Source organism: Anthonomus grandis, chromosome 13 (assembly GCF_022605725.1).
Source record: "Anthonomus grandis grandis chromosome 13, icAntGran1.3, whole genome shotgun sequence".
Taxonomy (NCBI): Eukaryota; Metazoa; Arthropoda; class Insecta; order Coleoptera; family Curculionidae; genus Anthonomus; species Anthonomus grandis.
The window spans coordinates 5,860,870-5,885,485 of NC_065558.1; the positions used below are offsets into that span (position 1 = coordinate 5,860,870).

A 24,616-nucleotide genomic window follows, 5' to 3' on the forward strand; every position below is an offset into this window, starting at 1 on the left:
GTTTGTTCTGCAATAAAACAACTTTGTGCAAAAAAACTGTAATTCCCCGTAAAATTCAAAATTAAACCTAAAATATAAAAAAAAGGATTTTATTTTTTTTTAATTGCATAAAACAATACAAAATTAACTAAAACACACATTTTAGACTTAATTTCATGTAATTTATAATTATTTATCCTTTTTCTCATTTAACAAGGAATTGTGCAGTTTCGTTACTTCATTCTCCAACAGATCTTGGCATACTACTCCATCAATGGTCACAAAATTCGCACAACTTTTCTTCGACTTGCTTTCTCGCAGTTGTCCAGTTTTTGGATCTTTTATAGACAAATGTAGTTCATATTTATCGTCATATCTATAAACAGTGTAATTTTAGAGACAGCTTAATTTTCTACTTTTGTAGCTTTATCTACAGTACTTTTAGAACCTTATGAACTATATAAAAGTTAAGTTGAACACAATGAAACTTCTAAAAGCATATTTTTAAAATAAGAGTCTACTATGTACTTACTTTTCCATGACAGAGCTTGCTTCCAACACCTGCCCCTTTTTAGGGCCTTCCTTAATGCTGCACACACAAAATATGCCTTTTTCTTTATATGTTGTGTATAAAGATAAAACTCCCATCATAATAAAATAAGTTGTTACACTGAATATTATTACTGGCCTAAAACCGAAATGTTGATTAATGAGTTACTTATTATATTGGGTATTACGTCACTTATAGCAAAAATCAATTTAGAAATTTTTATCTCACACGCTCAACAATTGAAAAGAAGAAGAAAATAGACTTATTCACATATTTAAAAGAAATATGAACTTAAATCTGTAACGATACCGTTCGATATACTTTTAAACTTTTTTTATACGTTTTAAATACAATATATTACTTCAGGTATAATAGATTTTTTACATACCTAGGAGCTGAGGTTCAATCTATTAATCTCTGAGCTCGTTTCTTCTTTTCAATATCCTACCTAACTTTGTTATGAATATTACAATTAAAAAACGATAAAAAACAACAAGAAGACCCACTTTTTTTAAAAAATACCTAATTTGAACCAACGTTTCGGTAGTTATATCTACTACCGTTATCAAGGTAATTAAAGTAAAATTAAATTAAATTAAATTAAAAATAAAATATACTTATCTTTCAAATTTTTAGTAATGCAGTCTCATCAAAATTTCTTCCTAATTCGAAAATACTTTATATACTTTTTTATATGATTTGACGGTTTATTAATAGTTTGACAAACTATTTTGAAAGATAACAAAAATTTCAAAGGTTACTTTTTTAAAAATTAAAGGGGTGCGATCTGTAAATTAATCATAGAAAATACATGAATATCAAATATTTTAAATCATTAATTAATTTTGAGAATACCCTGATCTACTTCTCTCTTTAGCAAAGGAATCCATGTATTATGAAAATCAACCAAACAAGTAGCTAAGCATTTTTCTTCATTTAACATTATAAATGCACTTTCCTTTAGCTTACGTAATTTTGAAATTGGTTCCTTTGCTAAAATTGAGGAAGCATTCCAGTCTATTCTGTGGTTATTGTCAAATGCATGTTGTGTAATTTTTGATTTTTGAAAATCATTGTTTTTTATGTAAGATTTATGTTCATTAATTTTTTTTTGGTAATGGTCTACAGGTTTCACCTATGTAAAATTTACCACAAATACAAGGAATTTTATAGATTACATTTTTATTAAATTCATTTTCATTGAAAGGTTTAGTTTTTGTTAATAAGTATCGTAATGTGTTTTGTGATTTTAAAATAGTTCTTATATTAAATTTTTTAGCAATTCTTTTTATCTTATCAGAAAAACCTGGAATAAATGGTAAAATAAGATTTGTCGTAAAAAGTGGTTGATTCAATTTTATACGTGGATTATCAAACTCTTTAAAGCAATTTTCTAAAAATTCTTTGGGATAATTATTTTGAATTAAGATATTTTTAATAAAATCTTTTTCAGTTGTTAAATATTGATTATTACAAATAATGTGTGCACGATCATATAAACTTTTTACCACTCCTTTTTTTACCATTATTGGATGATTAGAATTAAAATTAAGATATCTATTAGTATGAGTTGGTTTACGGTAAATTCTAGTTTCAAAATTTTGTAAATCCTTTTTAATTAAAATATCAAGAAAAGGAAGCTGACCATCAGCCTCCTTTTCAAGAGTAAATTTTATAGCAGATTCTTTTGAGTTAATGTAATTTAAAAAATTTATAAGATCTATTTCGTTATGGTGATATATTGAACGCCACCATATTTTAGGTTTTTTATCAAATGTATTAATAATTTCAGATTCAAAATTTTCCATAAATATATTACTTAAAATTGGTGAAAGAGGAGAACGCATAGCCATACCAAAGTTTTGTTGATAAAATTCATTATTGTATTGAAAATAAATAGTTTTTACACAATAGGTTAAAAGTTCTAAAATTGTATTAACGCTTAGTGTTTTGTACGTTCTGCCAAATTATTATCATTCTCTAATTTATTTTTAACAATATTTAAAGTTTTGTCAACAGGAACATTAGTAAAAAGACTTACAACATCAAAACTTACCAATAGATCATGAGGGTTAAAAGAAATTGTAGAAAGTTTTTCTAAAAAGTGTTGAGAATTTTTAATGTAAGAATCAGAATTATTAGTGTATGGAGTTAAGATATTTTGCAAGAGGATGAGTAGGTGAATTTATGCTACTAACTATAGGTCTTAAAGAAACATTTATTTTATGTATTTTTGGTAAACCATAAAAATGTGGTGATTTACTATTATGTGGAGTTAATTTAAATCTATCAATATTAGAAAATTGGTTTTTATGCTTTTTAAGTAAATTATAAATTTGTCTTTCAACTTTTTCTGTAGGATCTTTAGATAATTTAGAATAATTGCCATCATTAATTATTAAATTTAATTTATTTTCATAAGTATTAATATTTAAAAGAACAGTAGCATTACTTTATCGGCTGGAAGTATTTTAATATTATTATCGGTTTTAAGTGTCTTTAAAGCTTTTAATTCTAAAGAGTTTAGATTTTGTTTAATTTTAATTGGTTTTTCAATTTCTATTTTTGCCCTAATTCTAAATTCATCTTGTTGATCCCTTGGTAAGTCTTTCGTTGCGTTTTCTATAACTGAAATGATATTTAATTTTAGCAGAATTTTTTGAGTAATTGAGACCTTTAGAAAGAACAAGTTTTTCTGTATCAGATAAAACTCTATCTGACAAATTAATAACAGTTTTATTTATAAAATCATTATTATTTGTGTTTAAAAGTTCTTGATTTATATTTTCATTATAAAGTAGATTTATTTTATTTATGTGAATTTGTTTTTGTTTTTGAAAATTATTTAAATAACTATTATTTATACAGAAACATATATGATTGAAATCATTTTGATTAACTAAATTAAATAAGTTATTTTTTAATTTTTGTATTTCATTATTTAAATTAATTTTATTATATCTATGAAATTGAATTCTTTCTCTTAATAACGCTTTACTTGCTCTTTCTAAGATTTTATGTGTTTTATTATTTTTGTATGATGTGTGTAATCTTAAGCATTTTGGTATTAAATTATTAATTTTGCATTTATGTAAAAATGTTATACTATTTTCACTGTGAGATAGTTTAATATACATTTTTTCTAAACGTCTAAAAATATCTAAACAATTAGGCCCATACCTTTGATTTAAGTAAAATCTGTATTGTTGTGACAAATTCATAATGAGTTACTTATTATATTGGGTATTACGTCACTTATAGCAAAAATCAATTTAGAAATTTTTATCTCACCTGCTCAACAATTGAAAAGAAGAAGAAAATATTATATATATTTTTTATCGTTTTTTAATTGTAATATTCATAACAAAGTTAGGTAGGATATTGAAAAGAAGAAACGAGCTCAGAGATTAATAGATTGAACCTCAGCTCCTAGGTATATAAAAAATCTATTATACCTCAAGTAAATTATTGTATTTAAAACTTATTGAACTTAAATTAAATTAAGTATATCGAATGGTATCGTTACAGATTTAAGTTCATATTTCTTTTAAATATGTGAATTAGTCTATTTTCTTCTTCTTTTCAATTGTTGAGCTTGTGAGATAAAAATTTCTAAATTGATTTTTGCTATAAGTGACATAATACCCAATATAATAAGTAACTCATTATGAATTCGTCACAACAATACAGATTTTACTTATGTTGATTAATGCAATACTTAATTAATTCAAAAATAGGTTCATACCTGGATTCTGGAAAGGGATAAAGATAATCCCAAATGAGGGCAAACATAGCTACCGCTACAGCAATGGTACAGATTGCAAGTCTGCCATCCACCAGGCCGAAATTTTCTGGGTAATTGAATTTTTTTGTTAGCACCTAAAATGTAAGCTGTGAAAGCTGTAGTTATGTTATCTATACACAATAAAATTTACCTCCTTTACACCATCGTCCAGGGCATTTTTAACTGCCGCTCCATCCCACTTGTTAATTTTAACAATTTTCTGAAAGAATCATCATAATAAGAAAATTATTGAAATAGAACATAAGGATTTGCAGTGTGTTCCTTATTTCCTTCTGAATGAAATATTGCTTACCTTCTCATCTTTTACCTTGGACTCGTTTTCTTTTGGTGCCATAACGGGAAATTGAGCAAATTTTTGAATATTTTCAAAATTATTCGAAATCTGTTTGATGAATCTGAGAATTTTCCTTGAGACACGTCACGTCAGAGTTTTTTTTATTGTCGCCGGCAACTTTCATCTGTCAATGTCAAAGTCAAAACTACAATTGAGGTTAGGATTACCGTCAAAATTTCAAAAAAAAAATACAAATTGGCAAAAAATGGATTTATTTTTATAATATTTAATTGTTATTATACATATTACTTATGTAAGTAATGCACCCTCATAGCATATTGCATTAATTAAACAAAACCACAACTTTTAATTCATTTATGCAGCTGTCACTCTATTTATATAAAAGAATTTAAAAATAGACTATGCTGAACAATATTTCCAGGTATTATATTGTTTTCTTATTCAGCAGAACCTCTTGAGGGTACCTTACGCTCAAAGAAACTCTATATTCCTTCATATACTTATAAATATATATATTAGTTACCATACAACAAAGCTTAAAACATCATGCCCTCAAATTTTCCATTTTGAGTTTAATTCTTTTATGAAGCCCTAATTAAATCAGTTTAATATATAGAAACTCAGGACCCAACTCTACTCCACACTAATAGATGTCTGATATCTCAACAAAGCGACAAAATGACCACAAGCAACAACATTTCAATGATAAAAGTCCCCTTTTGCGCAGTTCCTCTTCACCACAAATGGATAACATACCACAAAAAAGCATATTATCAGGAAAGTAAGCTATGCAACCTAATTTTAAAGATTACACAACAATAATTATTAAAATTTAAAGGGGCAGGCACAAACATACAATCCACCATTGGAACACCATAGCAAATCCTATGGATATTGTAAATAGTAGAGATAAGAATAATGTGTACTTCAAAAATAATTCTTTCGAACCCAACTGTGATACTTCCAATGTAAGTAATGATATATCTGCTATGTCCGTTGTAGATTTATATAGAAGTGGAGAAAATTTAGATGAAGTTATGGATACAAATAGGTAAGTTTATTGTATAGTAAAAATTGCCACATGTCAGCAGTAAAACAAAAACAAAAAAGAAATTCTATTCCTTAGCCTAATCTATTCATCAATGAAACCACAGCAAATTACAGGAAAGAATTTACTGCAATTTATTTGACTAGTCATAGCAGAGAATGAACAAAATACTTCAAATTTGCATTAAAAATACAATACTACATTAAAATCTCCACTATGTTGTTGAAAAATCCAAAAATTCCTGAACCGAATAAAATACATGCTCAACTGGGAATTCTCTAGATTCAATTAAAAATTTGTTGGAGTTGTACTCTTCTTTCAATATGCATTTCATTCGGGTCATACACTTTCCCCCTATACATGAAGGCCAGATCGGGCTTACAGTGAATTTGCAGTATGGAAGAACCAATAATTCTGTGCCCTCCTTGTTGAACACTGATGACTATGGTGCAATGTTTATCAAAATTTGATTCATTTTGTTTTACAAATATTATCAATTGGTGAATATATAAACAAGGAAGGCTAACAAATTTTTATTTTTGAAAAATATATCTACATGCGGAGGTTGGCTTTATATTTTCCATTCATCGCAAAATCTTTTTTTGCATTAGAAAGACTCAATTGATATATGCTGATGAGCCCGAAAATATTAAACCATATTGCAAAGTAGACTGCACAAGCCCATAATAGATCATTTTTAGTATTTCTACATTAACATTATTTTTTAACTGTCTAATTAAGAAACATAGAGAGAGCTCATTTTCTTACAAACTTTATCAATATGACTCTCCCACATTAATTTCTGATCAACATTGAGCCCAAGAAACTTTACACTTGAAGTGTGAGTCTAAAGTTTCTTGGCTTTATTGTTTTCCTGCTAGGTTAACTGGAACATAATTTATTGGGAAATAGTTGCATAAATATAGTTTTGCTGGTGTTTAGTATAAGGCTATACTACTACTTTAGTATATTACCACAATAGTCATAAAATTTATTTGATTGTGTCAATTATACAGTCTTCTGACAATTTGGCAACAGTTCCATTTTTATTACAATATTTGTATCATTTGCATACAATACTACACTACCCAAGGCCCACAGAGATCCTGTATGCCATTCATAAATATAATAAACTCTAAATAGTGTCCCAAAAGTGATGGATCAAACTCAAACAGCGGATAGAGGGAGTCATGTTCAATCAAAATCACCCCCTATGTTGTTATGCAATTGTGAATAGTTTAAAAGTTATAGCCATTTTTATGTATTTTTTAAATTCAAGCTCACTGTCAAATAAAAGCTTATAAAAAAATTATACAGTTGATTAAACAATGCGTTTTTTTGTTTGTTTTTACCTAGAAGTGATGTACCTTTCTAATAAAAATATTTTTTTAAATATTACTTTTTGAAAGAGCTAAATAAAAATTTCTTTTTGGACTTTACAACTTTAATAATAAGTACCCTTAACTTTGATGCAATTTTTTTCTTAAAAATGTAAGACATAAGAACCCTGTAGCTTAAAAACTTCTACGTTTTATACCGATTCCAGCAAGGCATGACTTAAATATATTATTTCTTATTGGCTAATTAAATTTTGAGTTTTTCAAAAAAGAGGCAAAAAAGAATTTTATGGCTAAATCAATATTTACTAATTTTTTAAAACAAATAATTGTGTTTTGTTGGGTTGGTGGATTGCAATAAGGTACAAAAAACATTAGAAAATGGTTTATTGTTTTACATGATAGTTTTGCTATCATTTACAATAAGTGTTCAAAATGTCTGCCGCGAAATCTAATGCATAACCTACATCTTAAAAAGTAATAAGCGTATAAAATTTCTCTTAATCATTCTGAATGAACGTTCATTTTGGGTAATTAATCTAGTTGCTGTAATTATTTGGTGGCGTAGTCTTCCTCATTACGATTTTCCCTGGCGTATACCAACTCCTTAAAGTACCCCCATAGAAAAAAATCAATTGGATTGAGGTCGGGGCAACGAATTGTACCTCCCCGTTCAATGCAACGACCAAGGTAGGCCTCATTTAAAAACTGTCTCATCTGAATGCTGTAATGGGCGGGCGCTCCATCGTGCTGCAGCCACATTGATTGTCGAATATTTAATGGAATATCCTGAAGTAAAACAGGTAAGTTTTCTTCCAAAAATCTCCTATAGATTTCACCATTTAATCTGGCTGATAGTTCAAACGGCCCAATTAATGAACCGTTAAGAATGCCACTCCACATGTTCACACTAAATTGATGTTGAAAGCGGTCATTTCTTACAATTCTGGGGTTAAAATATGCCCAGTGGTGTAAATTGTGAATATTAAATATTCCCGCCCTCTGAAAACTAGATTCGTCTGACCATAAAATTTTGTTAAAAAATTGTGGATCCTGCCTATTACGATGAAGCATTTCTCTACAAAATTCCACCTTCTTGTCATAATCACCCGGTAATAGATCTTGAACCCGTTGTACATGATAGGGATGCAATTGGTTTCTTCGTAGAATGCGGTGTACTGTTGTTCTTGGAATACCAGACCGTCTTGATATGCGGCGAACACTAGTTGAAGGTTCCTCTAATGCCATTTCAATGATGTCATCTTCTGCCTCAGCATTTTCATCAGGTCTTCCTATTCTGCGAGGATTTCCAGGAATCTGCCCCTCCACGTATGCGTTATGCACTCGTTGAAACACCCTTTCAGCCGCTCGAGCGTTTCTATTACAAAATCCATAAACATAATGCATTTCTGCATACTCACGGACGGTATAAGGCATTATGTGTTCAGTTGTATAAATAATACAAAATTGTATGTACTTAGCCAGTACCTGGACAACACAACACTACCTATTTTAAATTATTTTTAAATTTTGTTTACGACAAAAAACACGACAAATCAACATTCTTCAAAATAACCGCAGATAAATTGGTCAGTATTAGAAGTCGACATATTTATGTATTTTTAAACATTTTTGAGACACTTTACTATCTTAATTTTATTATTTTTTCGTAAAATAATAAAGCAAAATATTGATTTAGCCATGGAATATTTTTTGTGCTTATTTCTTAAAAAAATAAAAATTTAATTAGACAATAAGAAATTTTAATAATCTATTCAAGTTGTACTTTGCTGGAATCAGTATGATTTAAAGAAGTTTTTAAGTTTTAGGGTCACTCGCATGTCTTATATTTTCTTTGCAAAAAAATGGCATCAAAGTTAAGTACTTATTTTTAAAGTTGTAAAAAGTCCAAAAAAATTGTTTTTCTAGTGCTCTTAAAAAGTAATGTTTAAGAAACATATTTTTGTTGGAGAGGCACATCATTTCTAGGTACAATAGAAAAAAACGATTGTTTAATCAACTGTATAATTTTTTTAAAAGCTTTTATTTGACAAAGGTGCTGGAATTAAAAAAATACACATATATGGCTATAACTTTTAACCTATTCACAATTGCATAACAACATAGGGGGTGATTTTGATTGTAAATGACTCCTGTTTGAGTTTGATCCATTACTTTTGGGACATCGTATATAGTCAAGAGCAACTTCGCTTACCCTGTGTGCATAGAGCTTCTTCAACAGCAAACTGTGATCGACTCTGTCAAAACTTGACTTAGATCCTAGAATAGTCCAACCACATGATCTTCCCCATCCAATGCATCAAACACAATTCCTTTTCCCCCAAAAGTTTCCCGATTCAAAAAAATACAATTACATTACATCTCCCCCTATTAATAACATTTTTAATTAATACACTCTCATAATTAAATATTGATTTTTTCACCCCACAGAGACATATAAATTACATAAATGTTTTTTAGAGACTTTATAGAGAGAGAAATAAAACATTCAGTTCCACACATAATAATTAAACAAAATTCAGGCCAGGGTGTTGGTTTGGATTTTAACATTGGAGATAATAATATGCCTCAAGAAATTAATGAAAAAGAACAAAATAATGTGAAATTTACTAGTGAAACTGCGCAAATGCCCAATTCTTGCTGTGAAACTATAGGGAAAAAATGCCCTAGACCCACCATATTTTTTTCAGATGGCGTTAGGTAAATAAAACCTTTTTTATCACTGATGAATGCTTGCACTATGTCTATTAGATCTGTGGATTTTGTCCTGGTATGGGATGCATCAGATGAAAACCCAAATAGCCCCCTAGCAATGGAAAAAGCTCAAAAACGCAAATGTTTCGAGAAAAACTTAGAGGCAGAAGGTTTAGAGCTTGAATATGAGCCTCCAGAGCCGAATGGATTGAATTTCATTAAGGTATTGCAAATTTCGCTAAAAAGAACTATTAGCTTTTTCAATTGGTAATTTCCAGATTCATGCTCCAAAGGAGGTGCTTAGAAGATATAGTGAAATTTTAAAACTGAGAATGCCTATGAAGGAGGTAAGAGTAAATTCTTTATTTAATAAATTTTTTGTCTTTGGTTGCTCTTTAAAATCACTTTTTATTATTCCCAGGAGTTGTGTAGGTATTCCAAAGAATACAGACTGAATATTTTTGGTAACGCCAGTTCCTATTTAAAATCGAAGGTATCTTTAGAGACTTTTTTAACCGGGTTTTTGTTTTTTAATATTTTCCCTATTTACTACTACTAACCGGTTTTTTTCTTGTTGCTTTGTCTGGTTTTTTTTTGGGGAGAATTCTCTGTTTAAACAAATGTTTAGAAACCACGTTGACCATTTTAGGTGCCCGCCTTGCGTCAGGTGTCGCGCCAAACCAACTTTTTAATAGACGGAATTGCAGACAAATGGGCCAAAATTAAAGAATCGGTTTTTCTCGACAAGGAAAAATTTCCGGAGAAAACTTATCAACGATTTACCGCCATTTATAGTAGAGATAGAGAATATTTGTGAGTAATTCGTGTCTTTGACGTATGGGAGGAGAGTTAGAAATTTAGTTTTCCAGGTTTGATACCGATTCGCCTTGTTTTTTTACACCAGCAATCCACTCTAGGATCGTGCAATTCATCCTTGATAGGAAACGTTTTAGTGACAATACCAAAAACGATTTCGATTTTGGCATAGAGAGACTGATAAGCGATGAGGTGTATATTGCTGCTTATCCTTTACACGATGTAAGTTAATAAAATTCATTTTCTAGTTATGGCAATAATATTTCTGTTATTTTATGAATTATTTTCCAGGGTGATTTGAATACAGAAGGTTCAATACGAAACCTACTTTACACGGAATGGGTTCCATTAAGCAAATGGTATAAGTACCAACCTTTGGATACTGTAAAGGAATATTTTGGGGTTAAAATTGCACTGTACTTTGCTTGGCTGGGTTACTACACCCATATTTTGATTGCTCCCGCTTTAGTTGGTCTGATTTGTTTTATTTACGCTCTTTCGACATTGTATAACCACCAACCAAGGTAAGACATTCAAAAACTAAGTAATTTGTAAAGTAAAAAAGTGAATATTACCAGAGATATTACATGAAAACATAATTTTGAACATTATTCAATAAACTAAATGAATAAAAGATTAACTTCTGACCTTTTTTATTTAACTTTTGTACCTAAATTCTATATAAAATGTAGGGTAAGTTTTTTTTATAAGTATTATTGTCATTTAAAGAGTTCTTTGAAAATTAGCTTGTTTTTAAGTAAGTTTATTGCTGTCAGTTTTGTAATTGCCAAAGAGTTTTATTTTGCCTTTAATTAGTGGCCATATTTCTTTAATACTTAATTTTTCTATATTGTATTCTTTTTGATGACAAATAAATTATTTGACTTTTAATTTAAATTGGAATTCGAACTAAGCCATGGATTTCGAATACATAAAAAATGCGTCCAAAAGGGTAAAATAACATGAAAAATTACTTGAGATGTCTGGAAAAGTAATTTGCATGATGTGAAAGGTAATTTTCAGACGAAGAGAAAAGGGAGGCCTGAAATATAAAATAACAAATTTAATTAAAAGCCTGGAACAAAAAACACTATAAATACCTTGAAGAGTTAGTCCAAAAGCTTGAAACACATAAGAAATTCTTTCAAATACCTGAAAAGTGCACAAAATGGCTACAAAAAAAGAACTGACTATTCTGCAATAACGTTTCTATTTCCAGGAAACGTTTAATTGGGTCTTTTCTTAAGAATGTAGTTTTCTGTACCTGTCCGTTTTACACGTACTTCTCCCTGTATAACATCGCCATTTATTTTTCAGTAATGATATTTGCAACTCAAACCTAGAAGAAAAAATGTGCCCTCTATGCGACGACTGGTGCAACTATTGGGACTTGAAGGAAACCTGCGTGCATTCCCGAATAACGTACTTATTCGACAACCCGACTACTGTTTTCTTTGCTATTTTCATGTCTCTTTGGGGTAAGTATACCCCAAAATCGATCGATACTCGGATTTTAACCGGTAGGTTTCCAGCCACAACGTTCTTGGAAATGTGGAAACGTTATTCGGCAGAAATAACTCACCGGTGGGATCTGACCGGGTTCGACCTGCAAGAGGAACATCCGAGGCCGAAATACCTCGCCAAACTGTCGCACATTAAAAACGTGAAAAAATCGGTGAATATGGTGACGAACACCATGGAACCCCGAGTGCCTTTTTGGAAAACCAGAGTGCCTTATACTATTTTCAGTTTTTCAGTGGTGCTGCTTTTGGTAAGGGTTCCACCGAAAATTATTCAAAACCCTTCTAAGAGATATTTCAAGGTCTGTATGGCCTTAGCGACCGTTTTAGGAGTGGTCCTTTACCGGATGTCCGTGTTGGCCGCCTTGAAAGTTCAATCGGGCAAAATGGACAACAGTCACGCCATTTTGTTTTCTACTGTTACCGCTGCATCGATAAATTTAGTCGCTATTTTAATTTTTAATCAGGTGGGTGTAAGGATCCATATAGTTGAAGGTGTAGAGTTTTTTTTTTAATAGATTTACAATTATGTGGCTGAATACCTCACGGAATTTGAACTGTTGCGCACCCAAACAGAATTCGATGACTCTTTGACCTTGAAAATTTACCTTCTACAGTTCGTCAATTATTACGCCTCGATTTTTTATATCGCGTTTTTTAAGGGTAAGTTTATTGGGTCTCCCAGGCATTACAACCGGATTTTCGGGTATCGACAAGAAGAGGTAAGGGAAAACGTGTAGTTTTACGCAATTGGGGTGATTAGGTGTTTTTTTTTCAGTGCGGACCAGGAGGGTGTTTGCTAGAATTATGCATCCAACTTGCGGTCATTATGATCGGAAAACAGGCTATGAATACCGTTCTGGAGATGTGTTTTCCGTTGTTTTACAAGTGGCTGAATACACTGAAGGTATTTCAAAACAATTTTTGAAAAATACAGTTTATTGTGTTTATTAATGGGAAATTATATTAAGTGCATAGAGAACTATTTCCACTAATAATAATAGTAACGGTTTTTTTATTGGTCATAATGAGTACATCAAAGTAAAATGAAACTTTATAGATGATATATCAGATATATCACTTCTGACTAGACCAACAAATACACTTGTTACCGAGAATATGTACCATCCTGTTCTACTTTTTCAAATACCATAGAAGGAAAGGGATGAGCCTTATACGGTGCATCCCAAAAGTTATGTCTAAATTCATTTAAAATTCAAGGTGTGTTCATCGAAAAAAAAAACGCTCGGGCCCGTCGATTTTTATTTCAAGTTGCCGCATTTTTGTACGTGAAGTTTGTATATACAGGGTTGCTCAAAAATAAATTACGACCATCAACTTCATTTTTTCAAATGAAAGCACCTTTTTTTTATTTCAATTTTGAATTTCGCGTGGAATTCTACGTATGTTTCATGCATCATGTCCTATACCTAAAGTCAACAGTTATCGAAAAAAAGACGACCAAACATTATTATTGAAGTTCACCTTACGAGTCACCTATCAGTGCCGGGTTTTTTAACCATATGGATTAATTTTTATGCAAAATGACTATATCGACAGTAAAAAAGCTGTGATTTTCCTAAATCTAGTATCATTTAGGTTAATTTAATAAATATAGTAAATGCACATACTGACATGGTAAATTTGCTTTAATTATAACAGTTAATACTGCACTGCTTAAGATTGACGGACACATTGAGAGTGTATGGTATTTTCAAAGTATTCAATAAATAAATGATCATTATAGGCGAGGTTTAGCTTATCTAATTTATGGTCATTAATTCTAGGTGAAAACCGGCCTATCCAAGACCCAATCGCGCAAAGGTGATCTGCCCCAATGGGTCAAAGATTATAAATTGGTAGAATGGGGCCCCAGAAGTCTGTTTCCCGAATACCTCGAAATGGGTAAATCTACACCAATATTTGACAACTTGTTAGGGTCATAACAACCCTGATTTCAGTTCTCCAATATGGATTCGTAACGATTTTCGTGGCGGCTTTTCCCTTGGCACCCCTATTCGCCCTGCTAAATAACATTTTGGAAATGAGACTGGACGCCAAAAAACTGCTCACCATGTACCGAAGACCCGTATCACAACGTGTGAGGGACATTGGGGTTTGGTATCGGATTTTGGACTCGGTTGGTAAACTTTCCGTTGTGACAAACGTGAGTTTATAATTAGAATAAATACGTAAATTAGTTCTATGCGAAAGTTCGCACCCCATAAACTTCCGTCGCGTTCATAATTTTATGTGTTACTTAGTTTAGATAGATAGAGCACTTATGCGGTTTGTCTGCGGACGCATTTTCTAATGTCAATTACTATTCAAAAAGCGAAAGCTATGAAAGCACAATAAAAAAACGTACAAACCGATTCAAAACTGGAAACCTTTCAAACTCTAGAAATAAAAACTAAAAAAACACAGGTAGAAGGCATAAATACAAACATTTTATGTATCTTTCTGAAGTTATTAAAGATGGTTACCCCTATAACCCTTTCGTCCCGAACGGTACACATATGTACCAGGCAAATTTAAAAATTCCTGTTTGTAAAATAAAGCGTTTTATTTGGTATAAATGTGTACCGGTCCGGTGTATCAGGCTCCCGCAGTGTACCTACAATATGCATTGTGGATATGTTGATTTAGTTAGCACGTGTATTTAGTAGCGGCAGTATTGCTGCAATAAAATTAGTTATTTAGGACACTCAAAGTGCTTTATGCAGTTTTTTTATTAAGTTTTATTTATTATTCAATTGCAAGTGCAGTGCTGTTACAAAGGTAGGCCAAAACTATGTTTTATTTTTGTATTTTTGGGTATGTTCGTGTGGTACATATATGTACCAGCAGGTATTTATGATGGTACACATGTATACCAACAGGTCTGTAATTACGTTTATTTGATTTCAGCTTCAATACGGATCGCCGCCGTCTACTTTCACGAAAAGAGCTGGAAAAGCTTATTGAAGAATCCTCAGATTCGGAACCATTTTCTGCTGGCTCCAGTGATAATTATGAACCAGATTCCGATGAAGAAGCTGGCAGTGATACGTCCGATATGTCTTCGTCGTCTTTATCGGAAACAATGCAAACCACTGTGCATCGAAACTCAGGCATAAACTCTGCGCAACCATCACAGGTAATTGTTGATAGAAACCTAGTTCTTGAAACCTAATTCTCTGGGTCATTTCTGACGAAAAATTTGAGCCTGCTAAAATCCTTCCTCCTGAAAGAGAGTGTATGCTGGCTCCAGATATCACCAAGCAGTTGACACCTATGCAAATTTTTCATAAAGTATTTCCTCATTCTCTTTATTTGCACATTGCAAATTGTACAAATGAACATCTGAAAATCCTAAACCAATTAACAAAAAGGAATGAGAAAATTACTGACAAAGGAGAAATACAGAAATTATTTGGCTGCATGTTCATTATGTGCTACAATCGCCTTCCAAGCCTAAAAAATTATTGGAGCAAGAAGGAGTCAATGGGAAATAGCACAATTCAAGAAACTTTTTCAAGAGATCGTTACATGACTTTGAGCTTAAAAGTTTACTTTGCTTCTCCTCGAAAACCCCCAAATGCTTCAAAAACATATTATATTGAAGATTTATTATCTTGTTTCAAATACACATTTCCAAAATGTCGCCAGGATAGCCAGTATCGACGAATCTATGACCAAATTCAAGAGTCGATCTTCTTTGAAACAATATATGCCCCTCAAACCAACCAAGAGGGGCATAAAACTATGGCTTCGCTGCGATGCAGATTCCGGTTATACGTATGATGTCAATGTATATTCTGGAAAAGAGGACCCAATTCCCGCTAAAAATCAAGCCCTAACTTTAGGAGAGCGAGTCGTAATAGCTCTTGCGTCTACAGTTAAAGAAAATGATGTTGTGTTGTGTTTTGATCGCTTTTTTACAAGTGTGAATTTGTTACTTTCACTAGACTATGCAGCCTTGGGAACTTGCATGTCCAATCGCAAGAATGTACCAAGTATGGGAAACAAACTCCAAAAAGGGGAATCTCAATTTAGATGCATTCCTTCTGGATTACTTTGTGTAAAGTTGCAGGACACAAAGGAAGTTTTGCGCTTATGAGTAACTGTCAATTTGACAAACAATTATCAAAAAAAGCAAAACCGGTGAACAACAAAATATCGAATGTTCAGAGGCCATCAGGGCTGATCAATTTATTTGGCTATATGATCATGATCGAAAATCAGCAAAGTGGTGGAAAAAGGTGTTTTACACATTCCTCAATATGTGTGCAGTAAATTCGTGGATAATGTATAATCAACTGAGACGTAAAAATGAGAGCATTTCTTTTCTTTCCTTCCTTACCACACTTGCAGAAGAATTAGTAGCAGAAGGTATACGATATACAAGCTTACCATTACCGAAACAAGGCTCTCCTTCAAGAAAAACAAAATTATACGGATCTTCAGCATTACATCTGCCTGTAGAGGGATCAACCAGAAGAAGATGCACTAGATGTTCTGAAGAGAAAAAATAAACAAGAAGAAAAACTCTTTGCTGAGAGTGCATTATTCCATTGTGCAAGTTCTGTTTTATGTTATATCATACCAAATAGTTAATTAGGTTCATTTTCTACTTTGCAAAGCCGTTTTTGTATTATTTTTTTTAAATAAATGTTGGTATAGCATTTTTTCTGTTTTTATGAAATTGTAGATAATACCTGTTGGTACACATGTGTACCACCATAAATACCTGCTGGTACATATATGGACCACCCCCTCCACCATTCCCTGACTATTGACAATTTATATTAATAAAAACTCATTGTTAGGCATCCTAACAATAATACTTTACACTATTTATTACTTAAACTAAAATATTTTATACTTTGATGATTATATCATTGGAACAGATATTAATCTAATTGAAACTCTATAGTAATATTCTCTATAATAATATTATAAATAGTAAATTAAAAATTTTAAAAAGTGGTGGTTACATAATCCTATAAATATAGAAAATGTGTATGATGTTATTTTTACAAATAACGTGATATAGAAGGTAGATGAAATCAAATACTTAGGGGCAGTCATGGATAGATACTTAATTTGCAGTAATCATGCTACACATATCGCAAATTAAATGGCAAACAAAAGTAAGTTTAATATTTAAAATAAGTAAAGATCTATCTAAAAATATTAAGTTATCAATTTATAAAACCATCATTCAACCACACCTAAACTATTGCTTGTCACTACTATTTTTTTATTAAATAAAACTGAAATATACAAATAATACAAAAAAAAAAAGCTTTACAATGTATATTAAATAAAATAAGAAGTATATTAACAGAAACTAATTTACTAAGTGTGAACCAACAATATGTATATAACACACTTAGTTTAATTTACAAAATAATACATGGACTAGCTCCTCAAGATTTACAAGAAAATTGTACATTTGTTAGGGAAATTTATAGTTATGAAACGAGATCAAAAAATAATTTTTATATGCAAAAAAAATAAATACTATAGTCAAAATAATCTTTATTATAATAGTCTTAAATATTACAACACATAACTTAATAAAAGCTGTGAAACATTAAAAAGATTTTGTAGACTATGTAAACATACAGTTTTTGAAACTGTACCATAAGAGTATAGCTTATTCTTTTTAGTTTTAAGTTTGTTGTTATGAATTTAAATATTATTTTATCTAATTTCTTTATAGAAATGTGTACTTTAACTCAATTGTATAGCATATTTTTTGCTAATAAAGTTTATTCTAAACCAGAATACCCGTCACCCATGCAGTTTATCTGATGCCACACTCTCTAAGGTCACCAAAAACGAGTTTTGTTGAACTTTCGCATCTGGGTCAGAGTGTCAAAAAGTCAAAGTCAAAAAAAGCGCAATTGCGTGAAACAGGCCTTAACAAGAAAATGACATTACAAACCATCATATTGAAACTGAAAAGATTATCAATAAACACAGAAAAAAATCCTATTTATACTAATTAACCTAATTAATCCTAATTAACCTAAAAAAGAACAAAACTAAAACTAAAAAGGGCAGAAACTAAAATGGCAATGCAATTTGGCTGGCATGCGACGGAAGGCAACAAGAATAGACAAAAGAAATATTAAACAGGCCAGCTTATCTTTGGTCTTAGTTGACTTTGCAGTTTATGTTAAACATACTACTAGGCATCTCGTTGGGGGTCGAAAAGAATTGGCTTAACCTTGGTGTATAATTTATTAAGTGGCAAATCTTTAATATTATTTGGCAAGTTATTCCGCATTGTAACTCCGACAACCGAAAATGACTTGTTCTATGTTGAGGTATCCTAAAACTTCCAGTATTACGAGTATTATGTAAATGCGAGAGAGTAGTAAATAACTTATTTAAATAAGGGGGTTGCCCCGACTTTATTATTTTATATACACTGGTGGCCAAAAGTAGATTGACAACTACTTATTTTTTAAATTTGTTTATATCACGGTTTAGGAAATGATAAATTAGGTGGGACAGTACCTGATTAAAAAACAACGGAGCCTATTTGTAATGTTTAATTATATTTAAACTATTTATTCGTAATACCCAATTTTATTAAAAAAAAAATAAAAAACTAAACAATTTTCAAGTGGCCAAAATTAAATTGACAAATTCAAAGCTTACTAAAATAAAAATAAGTATAGAAAATTTAAAGGGTTTTATTCAATAATGCGTTGCATATCCTCTATTTCTTCTCACTTTTACCAACCTTTGGGGCATTGACCTAATTAAATTGTCAATGTGTCAATGGATATCCAGCATGCCTTCAAAGCTTCAAAAAGTTCTTGTTTATTTTTGAAATTTTTGCATCGGATGTGACGATCAATGTAATCCCAAATGTTCTCGATCGGATTTAGGTCCGGTGACCGTGACGGCCATTTGATAACATTAATTTTTTCTTGGATTACTATAACATCCTGCAGTATGTCTTTATACATGAAACGTAGTGTAAGTGTAGTGGATCCATCCCATAGCCCGAAAAAAACCCCCACACCATCACGGAACCACCTCCATGCTTGACTGTGGACACCGTATATTTGGGATCATACCTTTGGTTCACAGGACGCCTAACATATCTTTTGCCATCCGAATTAATTAAATTGAACTTTGATTCATCACTAAAAATGACCTTTTTCCATTCGGAGACTGTCCAGTGACTATGTTCCCGAGTAAAGCTCAATCGCGCCCGTACGTTTTTTAAACTTAGCAGTGGTTTCTTTGCAGGGCGTTTTTAAATCACTATATTGAAGTCTCCTTCTAATGGTACGACAACTAACTGAACCCACACCTTCTTCCAAATGCAGCTTGATTTCTTTTGAAGTTGCGAATGGGTCAAGTATTGCTTTTTTTTAAATTAATTTGTCAACACGACTAGTGGTCTTCTTTGGTCGGCCAGTTTTTTTAGAGATACAACACCTACTTAGAGATTACATTTTTTTATTGTTTAAATTACTGTTGCCCTCAAAAGGGAAAATTTTCAAGCAATATCCGCCTGTTTAACTCCTTTCCTGTAATCGTCGATTATTCGCATCTTAATATCGATCGATAAAGTTATACCACGTGGCATTGTGAATATTTTTCAAAACTAATAGTAAGAAAAGTCAAATCAACAGAAACCAACGCTCAGAGAAACTCAAAGAAAAAAAAAACTAAGAAAAATAAAACTCAGAGATAAATATGTTGTTTGTCAATCCAATTTTGGCCACCTAGCAGTCAAACAAAATTATTGAAATTTGATAAGAAAAATATTGAGAAAAATTGCAAGCAATAAAAATCTATGGAATTTGTTTCTTCAAACTATGTTGTTTATCCTGAAAACTAATAAGCTCAACCGGTTTTTCCTTTGCTTTAGATAAAATATATCCATAAAAATTGAATTTTTGGCCACCAGTGTATAAAGGCATAATTTTCTTCTCCTTTTCATATTTAAAATAGAATTTATGTTTAAATAAGGTGTGATATGCTCCCGATAGGCAGCGCCATAAGAAAATCTTACACAGCTATTTTGCAATTCTTGTATGGATCTAGAAAGCTCAGATGTTATAGAATTAGAATATACGATATCACCGTAGTCCAGTAAGGAAAGAATAAGGCTATTGCGGAGATAATATTTGGTTTTACTCTTTAAGACATTTTTAAATCTGTACAGATTTCTGAGACGCATATAGCCTATGTTTAATTTGTTCTTTGTGTGTGTCTCAAAACAAGAAGGTTAGAATGTAAAGTTCATATTTCAATCCTAATATTGAAAAAGAGTGTGTTCTCTTTGTTATTAAACTTGTGTCTTCCAGGGATTTATAATAGCTTTTACGTCAGACTATATTCCACGATTGGTCTACCGATTATCTGTGAGCTCGGAAGGTACTTTAGACGGTTATTTAAACAATTCCTTATCGTATTTTAACACGTCCGACTTTGATGGGGAATCGAGGCCGAGAAACGCCAGTTCCGAATCCATTTGCAGGTAAAAGTTTTGAGATGACTTAAGAGTGATTTTTCAGATGGAGTTAGATTAAGAAAGTACACAATGATTTTAAAAAATCTTCTTTAAAAAAGACCTGAAGTTGGCAATATAGACTCCATATACTCAACCTGAAAAGTAATTAAAATCATTTTTTGTTAAGGTATCCGGATTACAGAAATCCCCCTTGGAGTCCGGAAAAGTACGACCGTAACGCTCTCTACTGGCACATCTTGGCGGCGAAACTGATTTTTGTGGTCATTTTCGAAAATTTGGTGGTTCTGGTCATGATTATTGTCAAGTGGTGCATCCCGGACATGCCGGGCGAATTGAGAGATAAAATACGCAGGGAGGCGTATATTACTAACGAAATTATAATTAAGGAGGAGAGTAGGAGGGCGAGGTGCAGTGAAATGCGTAAGTTTTTTCTCAATATACAGGGTGTTATTTAAGTGTCCGATATTGCACAGGATGATTTTTTGAGGGAAAAAGTTTTTATACATGTGTGGTCTATAATGTTTGGTTTTCAAAATTCAGGGCGTCAATATTAATTTTTATTTTTTCTGCATAATTCATGACGTTTCCTACAACCTTGTATTATATTTTTGGTCAAACAAATAAATTCTTTCATAATTTTTACTGGAAAAAAAGGTACTGTCTTAGATGTCGCTAGCAGCAAGCGTTTCCGAGTTATTTCAGTTTAAAATAATCGATGCATGTGTGTTTTATAAATGCGAAAAGATTCTGTAAAATTACTTTTTTCAATCAAAATAAAAATTTTTTTTTTAAAAATTAACAGACGAACATTAAATAAAAACGGGGTGAAAAACCAGATCAATATCACAATAAATGTTGAAGAAAATGTCCACCACCTGTCTGTACGCATCCTTTGATTGGCGTACTCTTTGGACAATTCCTGTAGTATTTTGATTTTTTATTAGGTTTTTTTTTGAGGTATATTTCGGGTGTGGTATCAACTGCCTGGAATTTTTGATCAATGATTATGATTTATTTTTTTATTCCGATAGCGTCCTCTACAAGTAAGAGCTAAATTAAGACAGATTCAAATTTCTTGTGTCAAAAAACCCCCAAGTAGGTACCAATTTTCGTTCAGAAATCGACAATGTTTAGGAAATTATGCAGAAAAAATAAAAATTAATCTTTGACACCCTGTATCTTGAAAATCAAACATTTAGGACCACACACATACCTTAAAAAATTACTCAGTGAAATATCAGTCTCTTAACAAATAACACCCTATATAAAAAAATATAACTGATGGTTAATACTATCAAGGTTAGAGATGTAAAAGTGTGCAGTCTTCTGAACAGAGCCCAAAATATATAGCAGGGATTATTGTTGATTTCTGCGCCTCTTTATTGATGGCAGTTTTACCTGCTTATCAAGTTTGATCCTTTGTTATTTCCATTCATTTTACAAATTGTTATTGTGATATTTTTTTTATAGAACACACACACTCTGAATCTACAGTAAAGCGTAAAGAAAAATTACGCAATATAGAGGAGGCCCCAGCAACTCCCGAGCAATGGGACTTACTGATTAGCAAATCTTTGTCTCAAAGTGATTTTGATTTAATTGTTCATGGGGACGAGCAGCAAACAAACAGCAAAGTTAGAGAGGAATCAAGTAGTCCCAACTCAATATAATTAAGTTCCTGTAACTTAAGAGAATGAATGTATAAAAAAATGTATGCCATGACATTTTAGATCTGATTATAATAAAATACTCCTTTGCTTTTTAAGAAATGTGATTATCGATTAATGTACTTATTTTTGTGCTTAAAGAAATTGTACCTTATCCAAAGTTACTGTACATAACCCTTGTGATAAAAAAAAATGCTTCCTAATAATAGTCGAATATTTTTTTTGTTATTCAACTTTCTCAAGTCTACTAAATGTTATCCATATAAATGTTTATCTAGTCTTTCTGTTACCAGTGCAATGTTTTGTTTTTGCAATAAAAGAAGTGCTAATTTTTATATTCTTTTGTATTATTTATTCATTTGAACTAAAATATAAACAATATAATACCACCTAAAATCACAAAATTATAAAATCAAGCCAATTATACAATAGACATTTATTAAAACATCTTTGTCACTATTAAAAAATAAAAAGTATAAAAATATTTACTGTCTATTCAGTGCTTGCAATATTCTCAAAATGTACAAAAACAAATTGATAATGTCCATATATAAGTTGATGGTGGCCAAAATGTATTCTTCTGGAGACAAGTTTTCCATTATCATTTTAGTGTCAAAAATAATAAATAAGCAGAACAAAAATGCACCACCAAATCCAATAAAAAGCTCAAATATAGCGGATTGGATGAAAAGTTGTAAGATTCCTCCCACTATTAAAATAATTAGGCCAGCAAACAAACTGAAAATTATCAGATTAACGGTTAAAAGTTAACTTCCATAGTTTCATCGCTTACCCTGAATGCATTGCAGAAAAATCATGTTTGGATTGGAAAGTGTAGACTGTCAGACATCCCAACACTAAAAATGTGAGCAGCAAGGCTTCCAAAACGATTGTTTTTGAGTAAAATGTTACTATGACTCCAATTGTGTAACCTTGTACTACAGTCTATAAAATAACAAATATCGTTAAACCTATAACAGCTATCCTAGTAAGTTTTATGGTCCTATTAAATTAAACTTACAAATGCCGCCAACAAGATAAAATTGGTGGGGTATTCTCGCCTTTTAATATGAAGGGGAATCAAAATAAAAATACTGGCCAGGAAACTGAGCATCATCATCCAATCGCTAAAATATAAACAGTGATTGATTTTTTGGTTTGCGAAATACTGAAAACTACTTACTTGGTCTGAACGAACCCTTTAATTGGCGGTGTGAACATAAATACGGCAGCGATAACCATTGTTAAAAAGATTTGCATGCTAAGCAAACCGTAAACCTTCCTAAGGAAGGCCAGACGGATGGTTTTGCTCCCCTGTGCCACATTATTCCTGTAAGCAAAATCATTTTCGATACCATCATATTCTTTACCTCCTTGTTCCACATCTTCTGAGAGAATTAGAGGGACAGTTTGGGAGTGGGACATCATCTGTTCTGTAAGGGATATCAAAAGTAATTAACTAGTCCACATTCAGGTTAAAATAGTGAAAGTGTTTTTAATGTCCAGGTATTGTTGCTAGGCGAGAAAATTGATTTTGAGATAAATTTGATGGTATGAATGATTTTGGTACCTTTAATAACAGTTTTTAGCCTGGAATATTGTATAAAAACTCTATGTTTTTGTGTATTGGGAGTAAAACACGTCAAAACAAATTTTAAACTGTCAAAGGAAAATAATATCAGCTGATCTTGAGATATATCACGTGATGGGCCTGGCGCCATCTCTGTTCAACGGTTTTACTTAAAACGACAAACTGCTGCAAGAAGTCTGTAATTCTACAGGGCTAGTTTAAAATGGTTAAACTGGTTGCCTACCACTGTCGACCATTTGTAACAACACTAAACCCCCAAAACTTTATTACGTGCGTTGATAAACCCTAAACGAGCTCTCCACAGTTATAATAATAAAGATATTTTTGATTTAATAAATTCTATTTTTTTGCATTTAAAATTCAAATTCACATAGCTTTAGCACGTGAAGTAAAGCAAGTTGAAATTATAAAAAACAGTGGAGCAGAATAAATTTGAATTTGCCGCCAATTGACTCGTTGATCTATTTTTCACTTGCAGAAAAGGAAAATGTCTAAAATCAGTTGACGATATGCAAACATCTATCACCTGTCAACATTGCTCTAAACTACTCTGTGACGTTGACAGGTGACAAATGATATGGTCAATTTTTAAATACTCAAAAAAAGTGTCGTCATATTATAAATATGTATTTATATAATTTGTTATTAAATAAATAACTGATGTTTGTTACAAAGGACAAGAAAAAAAAATTAAAAACGTGAATAATTATCCGTCGCATACGAAGAGCGTGATTTCGATCTGTAGTATCCCCTCGAACGACGACTCAATATACTCTCAATTAGGTTCGCTAATGCATTTGTA

General features: G+C 31.5%; 3 protein-coding genes across 4 annotated transcripts; 1 reads left to right on the plus strand and 2 right to left on the minus strand.

Annotated features, from left to right (window-relative positions):
• Nucleotides 1-75: 75 nt before the first annotated feature.
• LOC126743596 (signal peptidase complex subunit 2) lies at nucleotides 76-4,793 on the minus strand. The gene is made up of 5 exons (XM_050450761.1): nucleotides 4,627-4,793; nucleotides 4,465-4,533; nucleotides 4,275-4,408; nucleotides 512-667; nucleotides 76-355 (listed from the first exon to the last, which is right to left on the minus strand). Exons 1-5 carry the CDS (start codon nucleotides 4,666-4,668, stop codon nucleotides 169-171), a joined length of 588 nt encoding a protein of 195 aa, XP_050306718.1. The 5' UTR covers nucleotides 4,669-4,793; the 3' UTR covers nucleotides 76-168.
• Nucleotides 4,794-4,806: 13 nt separating this feature from the next.
• LOC126743593 (anoctamin-1) lies at nucleotides 4,807-22,558 on the plus strand. Of its 2 annotated transcripts, XM_050450756.1 has the most exons (20): nucleotides 4,807-4,921; nucleotides 5,246-5,410; nucleotides 5,468-5,680; nucleotides 9,496-9,735; nucleotides 9,787-9,952; nucleotides 10,008-10,076; nucleotides 10,151-10,222; nucleotides 10,379-10,542; nucleotides 10,599-10,767; nucleotides 10,837-11,069; nucleotides 11,863-12,023; nucleotides 12,078-12,316; nucleotides 12,368-12,532; nucleotides 12,584-12,787; nucleotides 12,844-12,972; nucleotides 13,853-13,970; nucleotides 14,027-14,232; nucleotides 20,390-20,562; nucleotides 20,723-20,976; nucleotides 22,027-22,558. In XM_050450756.1, exons 2-20 carry the CDS (start codon nucleotides 5,280-5,282, stop codon nucleotides 22,224-22,226), a joined length of 3,306 nt encoding a protein of 1,101 aa, XP_050306713.1. In that variant the 5' UTR covers nucleotides 4,807-4,921; nucleotides 5,246-5,279; the 3' UTR covers nucleotides 22,227-22,558. The 2 variants fall into 2 exon arrangements, with proteins under 2 accessions (XP_050306713.1, XP_050306714.1); XM_050450757.1 differs by lacking the exon at nucleotides 10,151-10,222.
• On the minus strand, nucleotides 22,550-23,961 carry LOC126743595 (protein lifeguard 4-like). Its single transcript, XM_050450760.1, has 5 exons — nucleotides 23,794-23,961; nucleotides 23,407-23,656; nucleotides 23,245-23,350; nucleotides 23,017-23,168; nucleotides 22,550-22,961 (listed from the first exon to the last, which is right to left on the minus strand). Exons 1-5 carry the CDS (start codon nucleotides 23,942-23,944, stop codon nucleotides 22,709-22,711), a joined length of 912 nt encoding a protein of 303 aa, XP_050306717.1. The 5' UTR covers nucleotides 23,945-23,961; the 3' UTR covers nucleotides 22,550-22,708.
• Between the last annotated feature and the right edge of the window lie 655 nt (nucleotides 23,962-24,616).

Excerpts from the sequence above, each read along its gene's own strand:
- LOC126743595 (XM_050450760.1), bottom strand. The coding sequence starts at position 23,944 with ATGGCGCCAGGCCCATCACGTGATATATCTCAAGATCAGCTGATATTA. Across the intron at positions 23,657-23,793 it reads GCTAAAAACTGTTATTAAAG|AACAGATGATGTCCCACTCC; the intron begins GTACCAAAATCA and ends TATCCCTTACAG. Across the intron at positions 22,962-23,016 it reads TTTTCTGCAATGCATTCAGG|TTTGTTTGCTGGCCTAATTA; the intron begins GTAAGCGATGAA and ends GATAATTTTCAG.
- LOC126743596 (XM_050450761.1), bottom strand. The coding sequence starts at position 4,668 with ATGGCACCAAAAGAAAACGAGTCCAAGGTAAAAGATGAGAAG. Across the intron at positions 4,409-4,464 it reads TGGACGATGGTGTAAAGGAG|GTGCTAACAAAAAAATTCAA; the intron begins GTAAATTTTATT and ends CTTACATTTTAG. Across the intron at positions 668-4,274 it reads TATCCCTTTCCAGAATCCAG|GCCAGTAATAATATTCAGTG; the intron begins GTATGAACCTAT and ends TTTCGGTTTTAG.
- LOC126743593 (XM_050450756.1), top strand. The coding sequence starts at position 5,280 with ATGTCTGATATCTCAACAAAGCGACAAAATGACCACAAGCAACAACAT. Across the intron at positions 9,736-9,786 it reads TTTTTTTCAGATGGCGTTAG|ATCTGTGGATTTTGTCCTGG; the intron begins GTAAATAAAACC and ends TATGTCTATTAG. Across the intron at positions 20,563-20,722 it reads AGTTCCGAATCCATTTGCAG|GTATCCGGATTACAGAAATC; the intron begins GTAAAAGTTTTG and ends TTTTTTGTTAAG.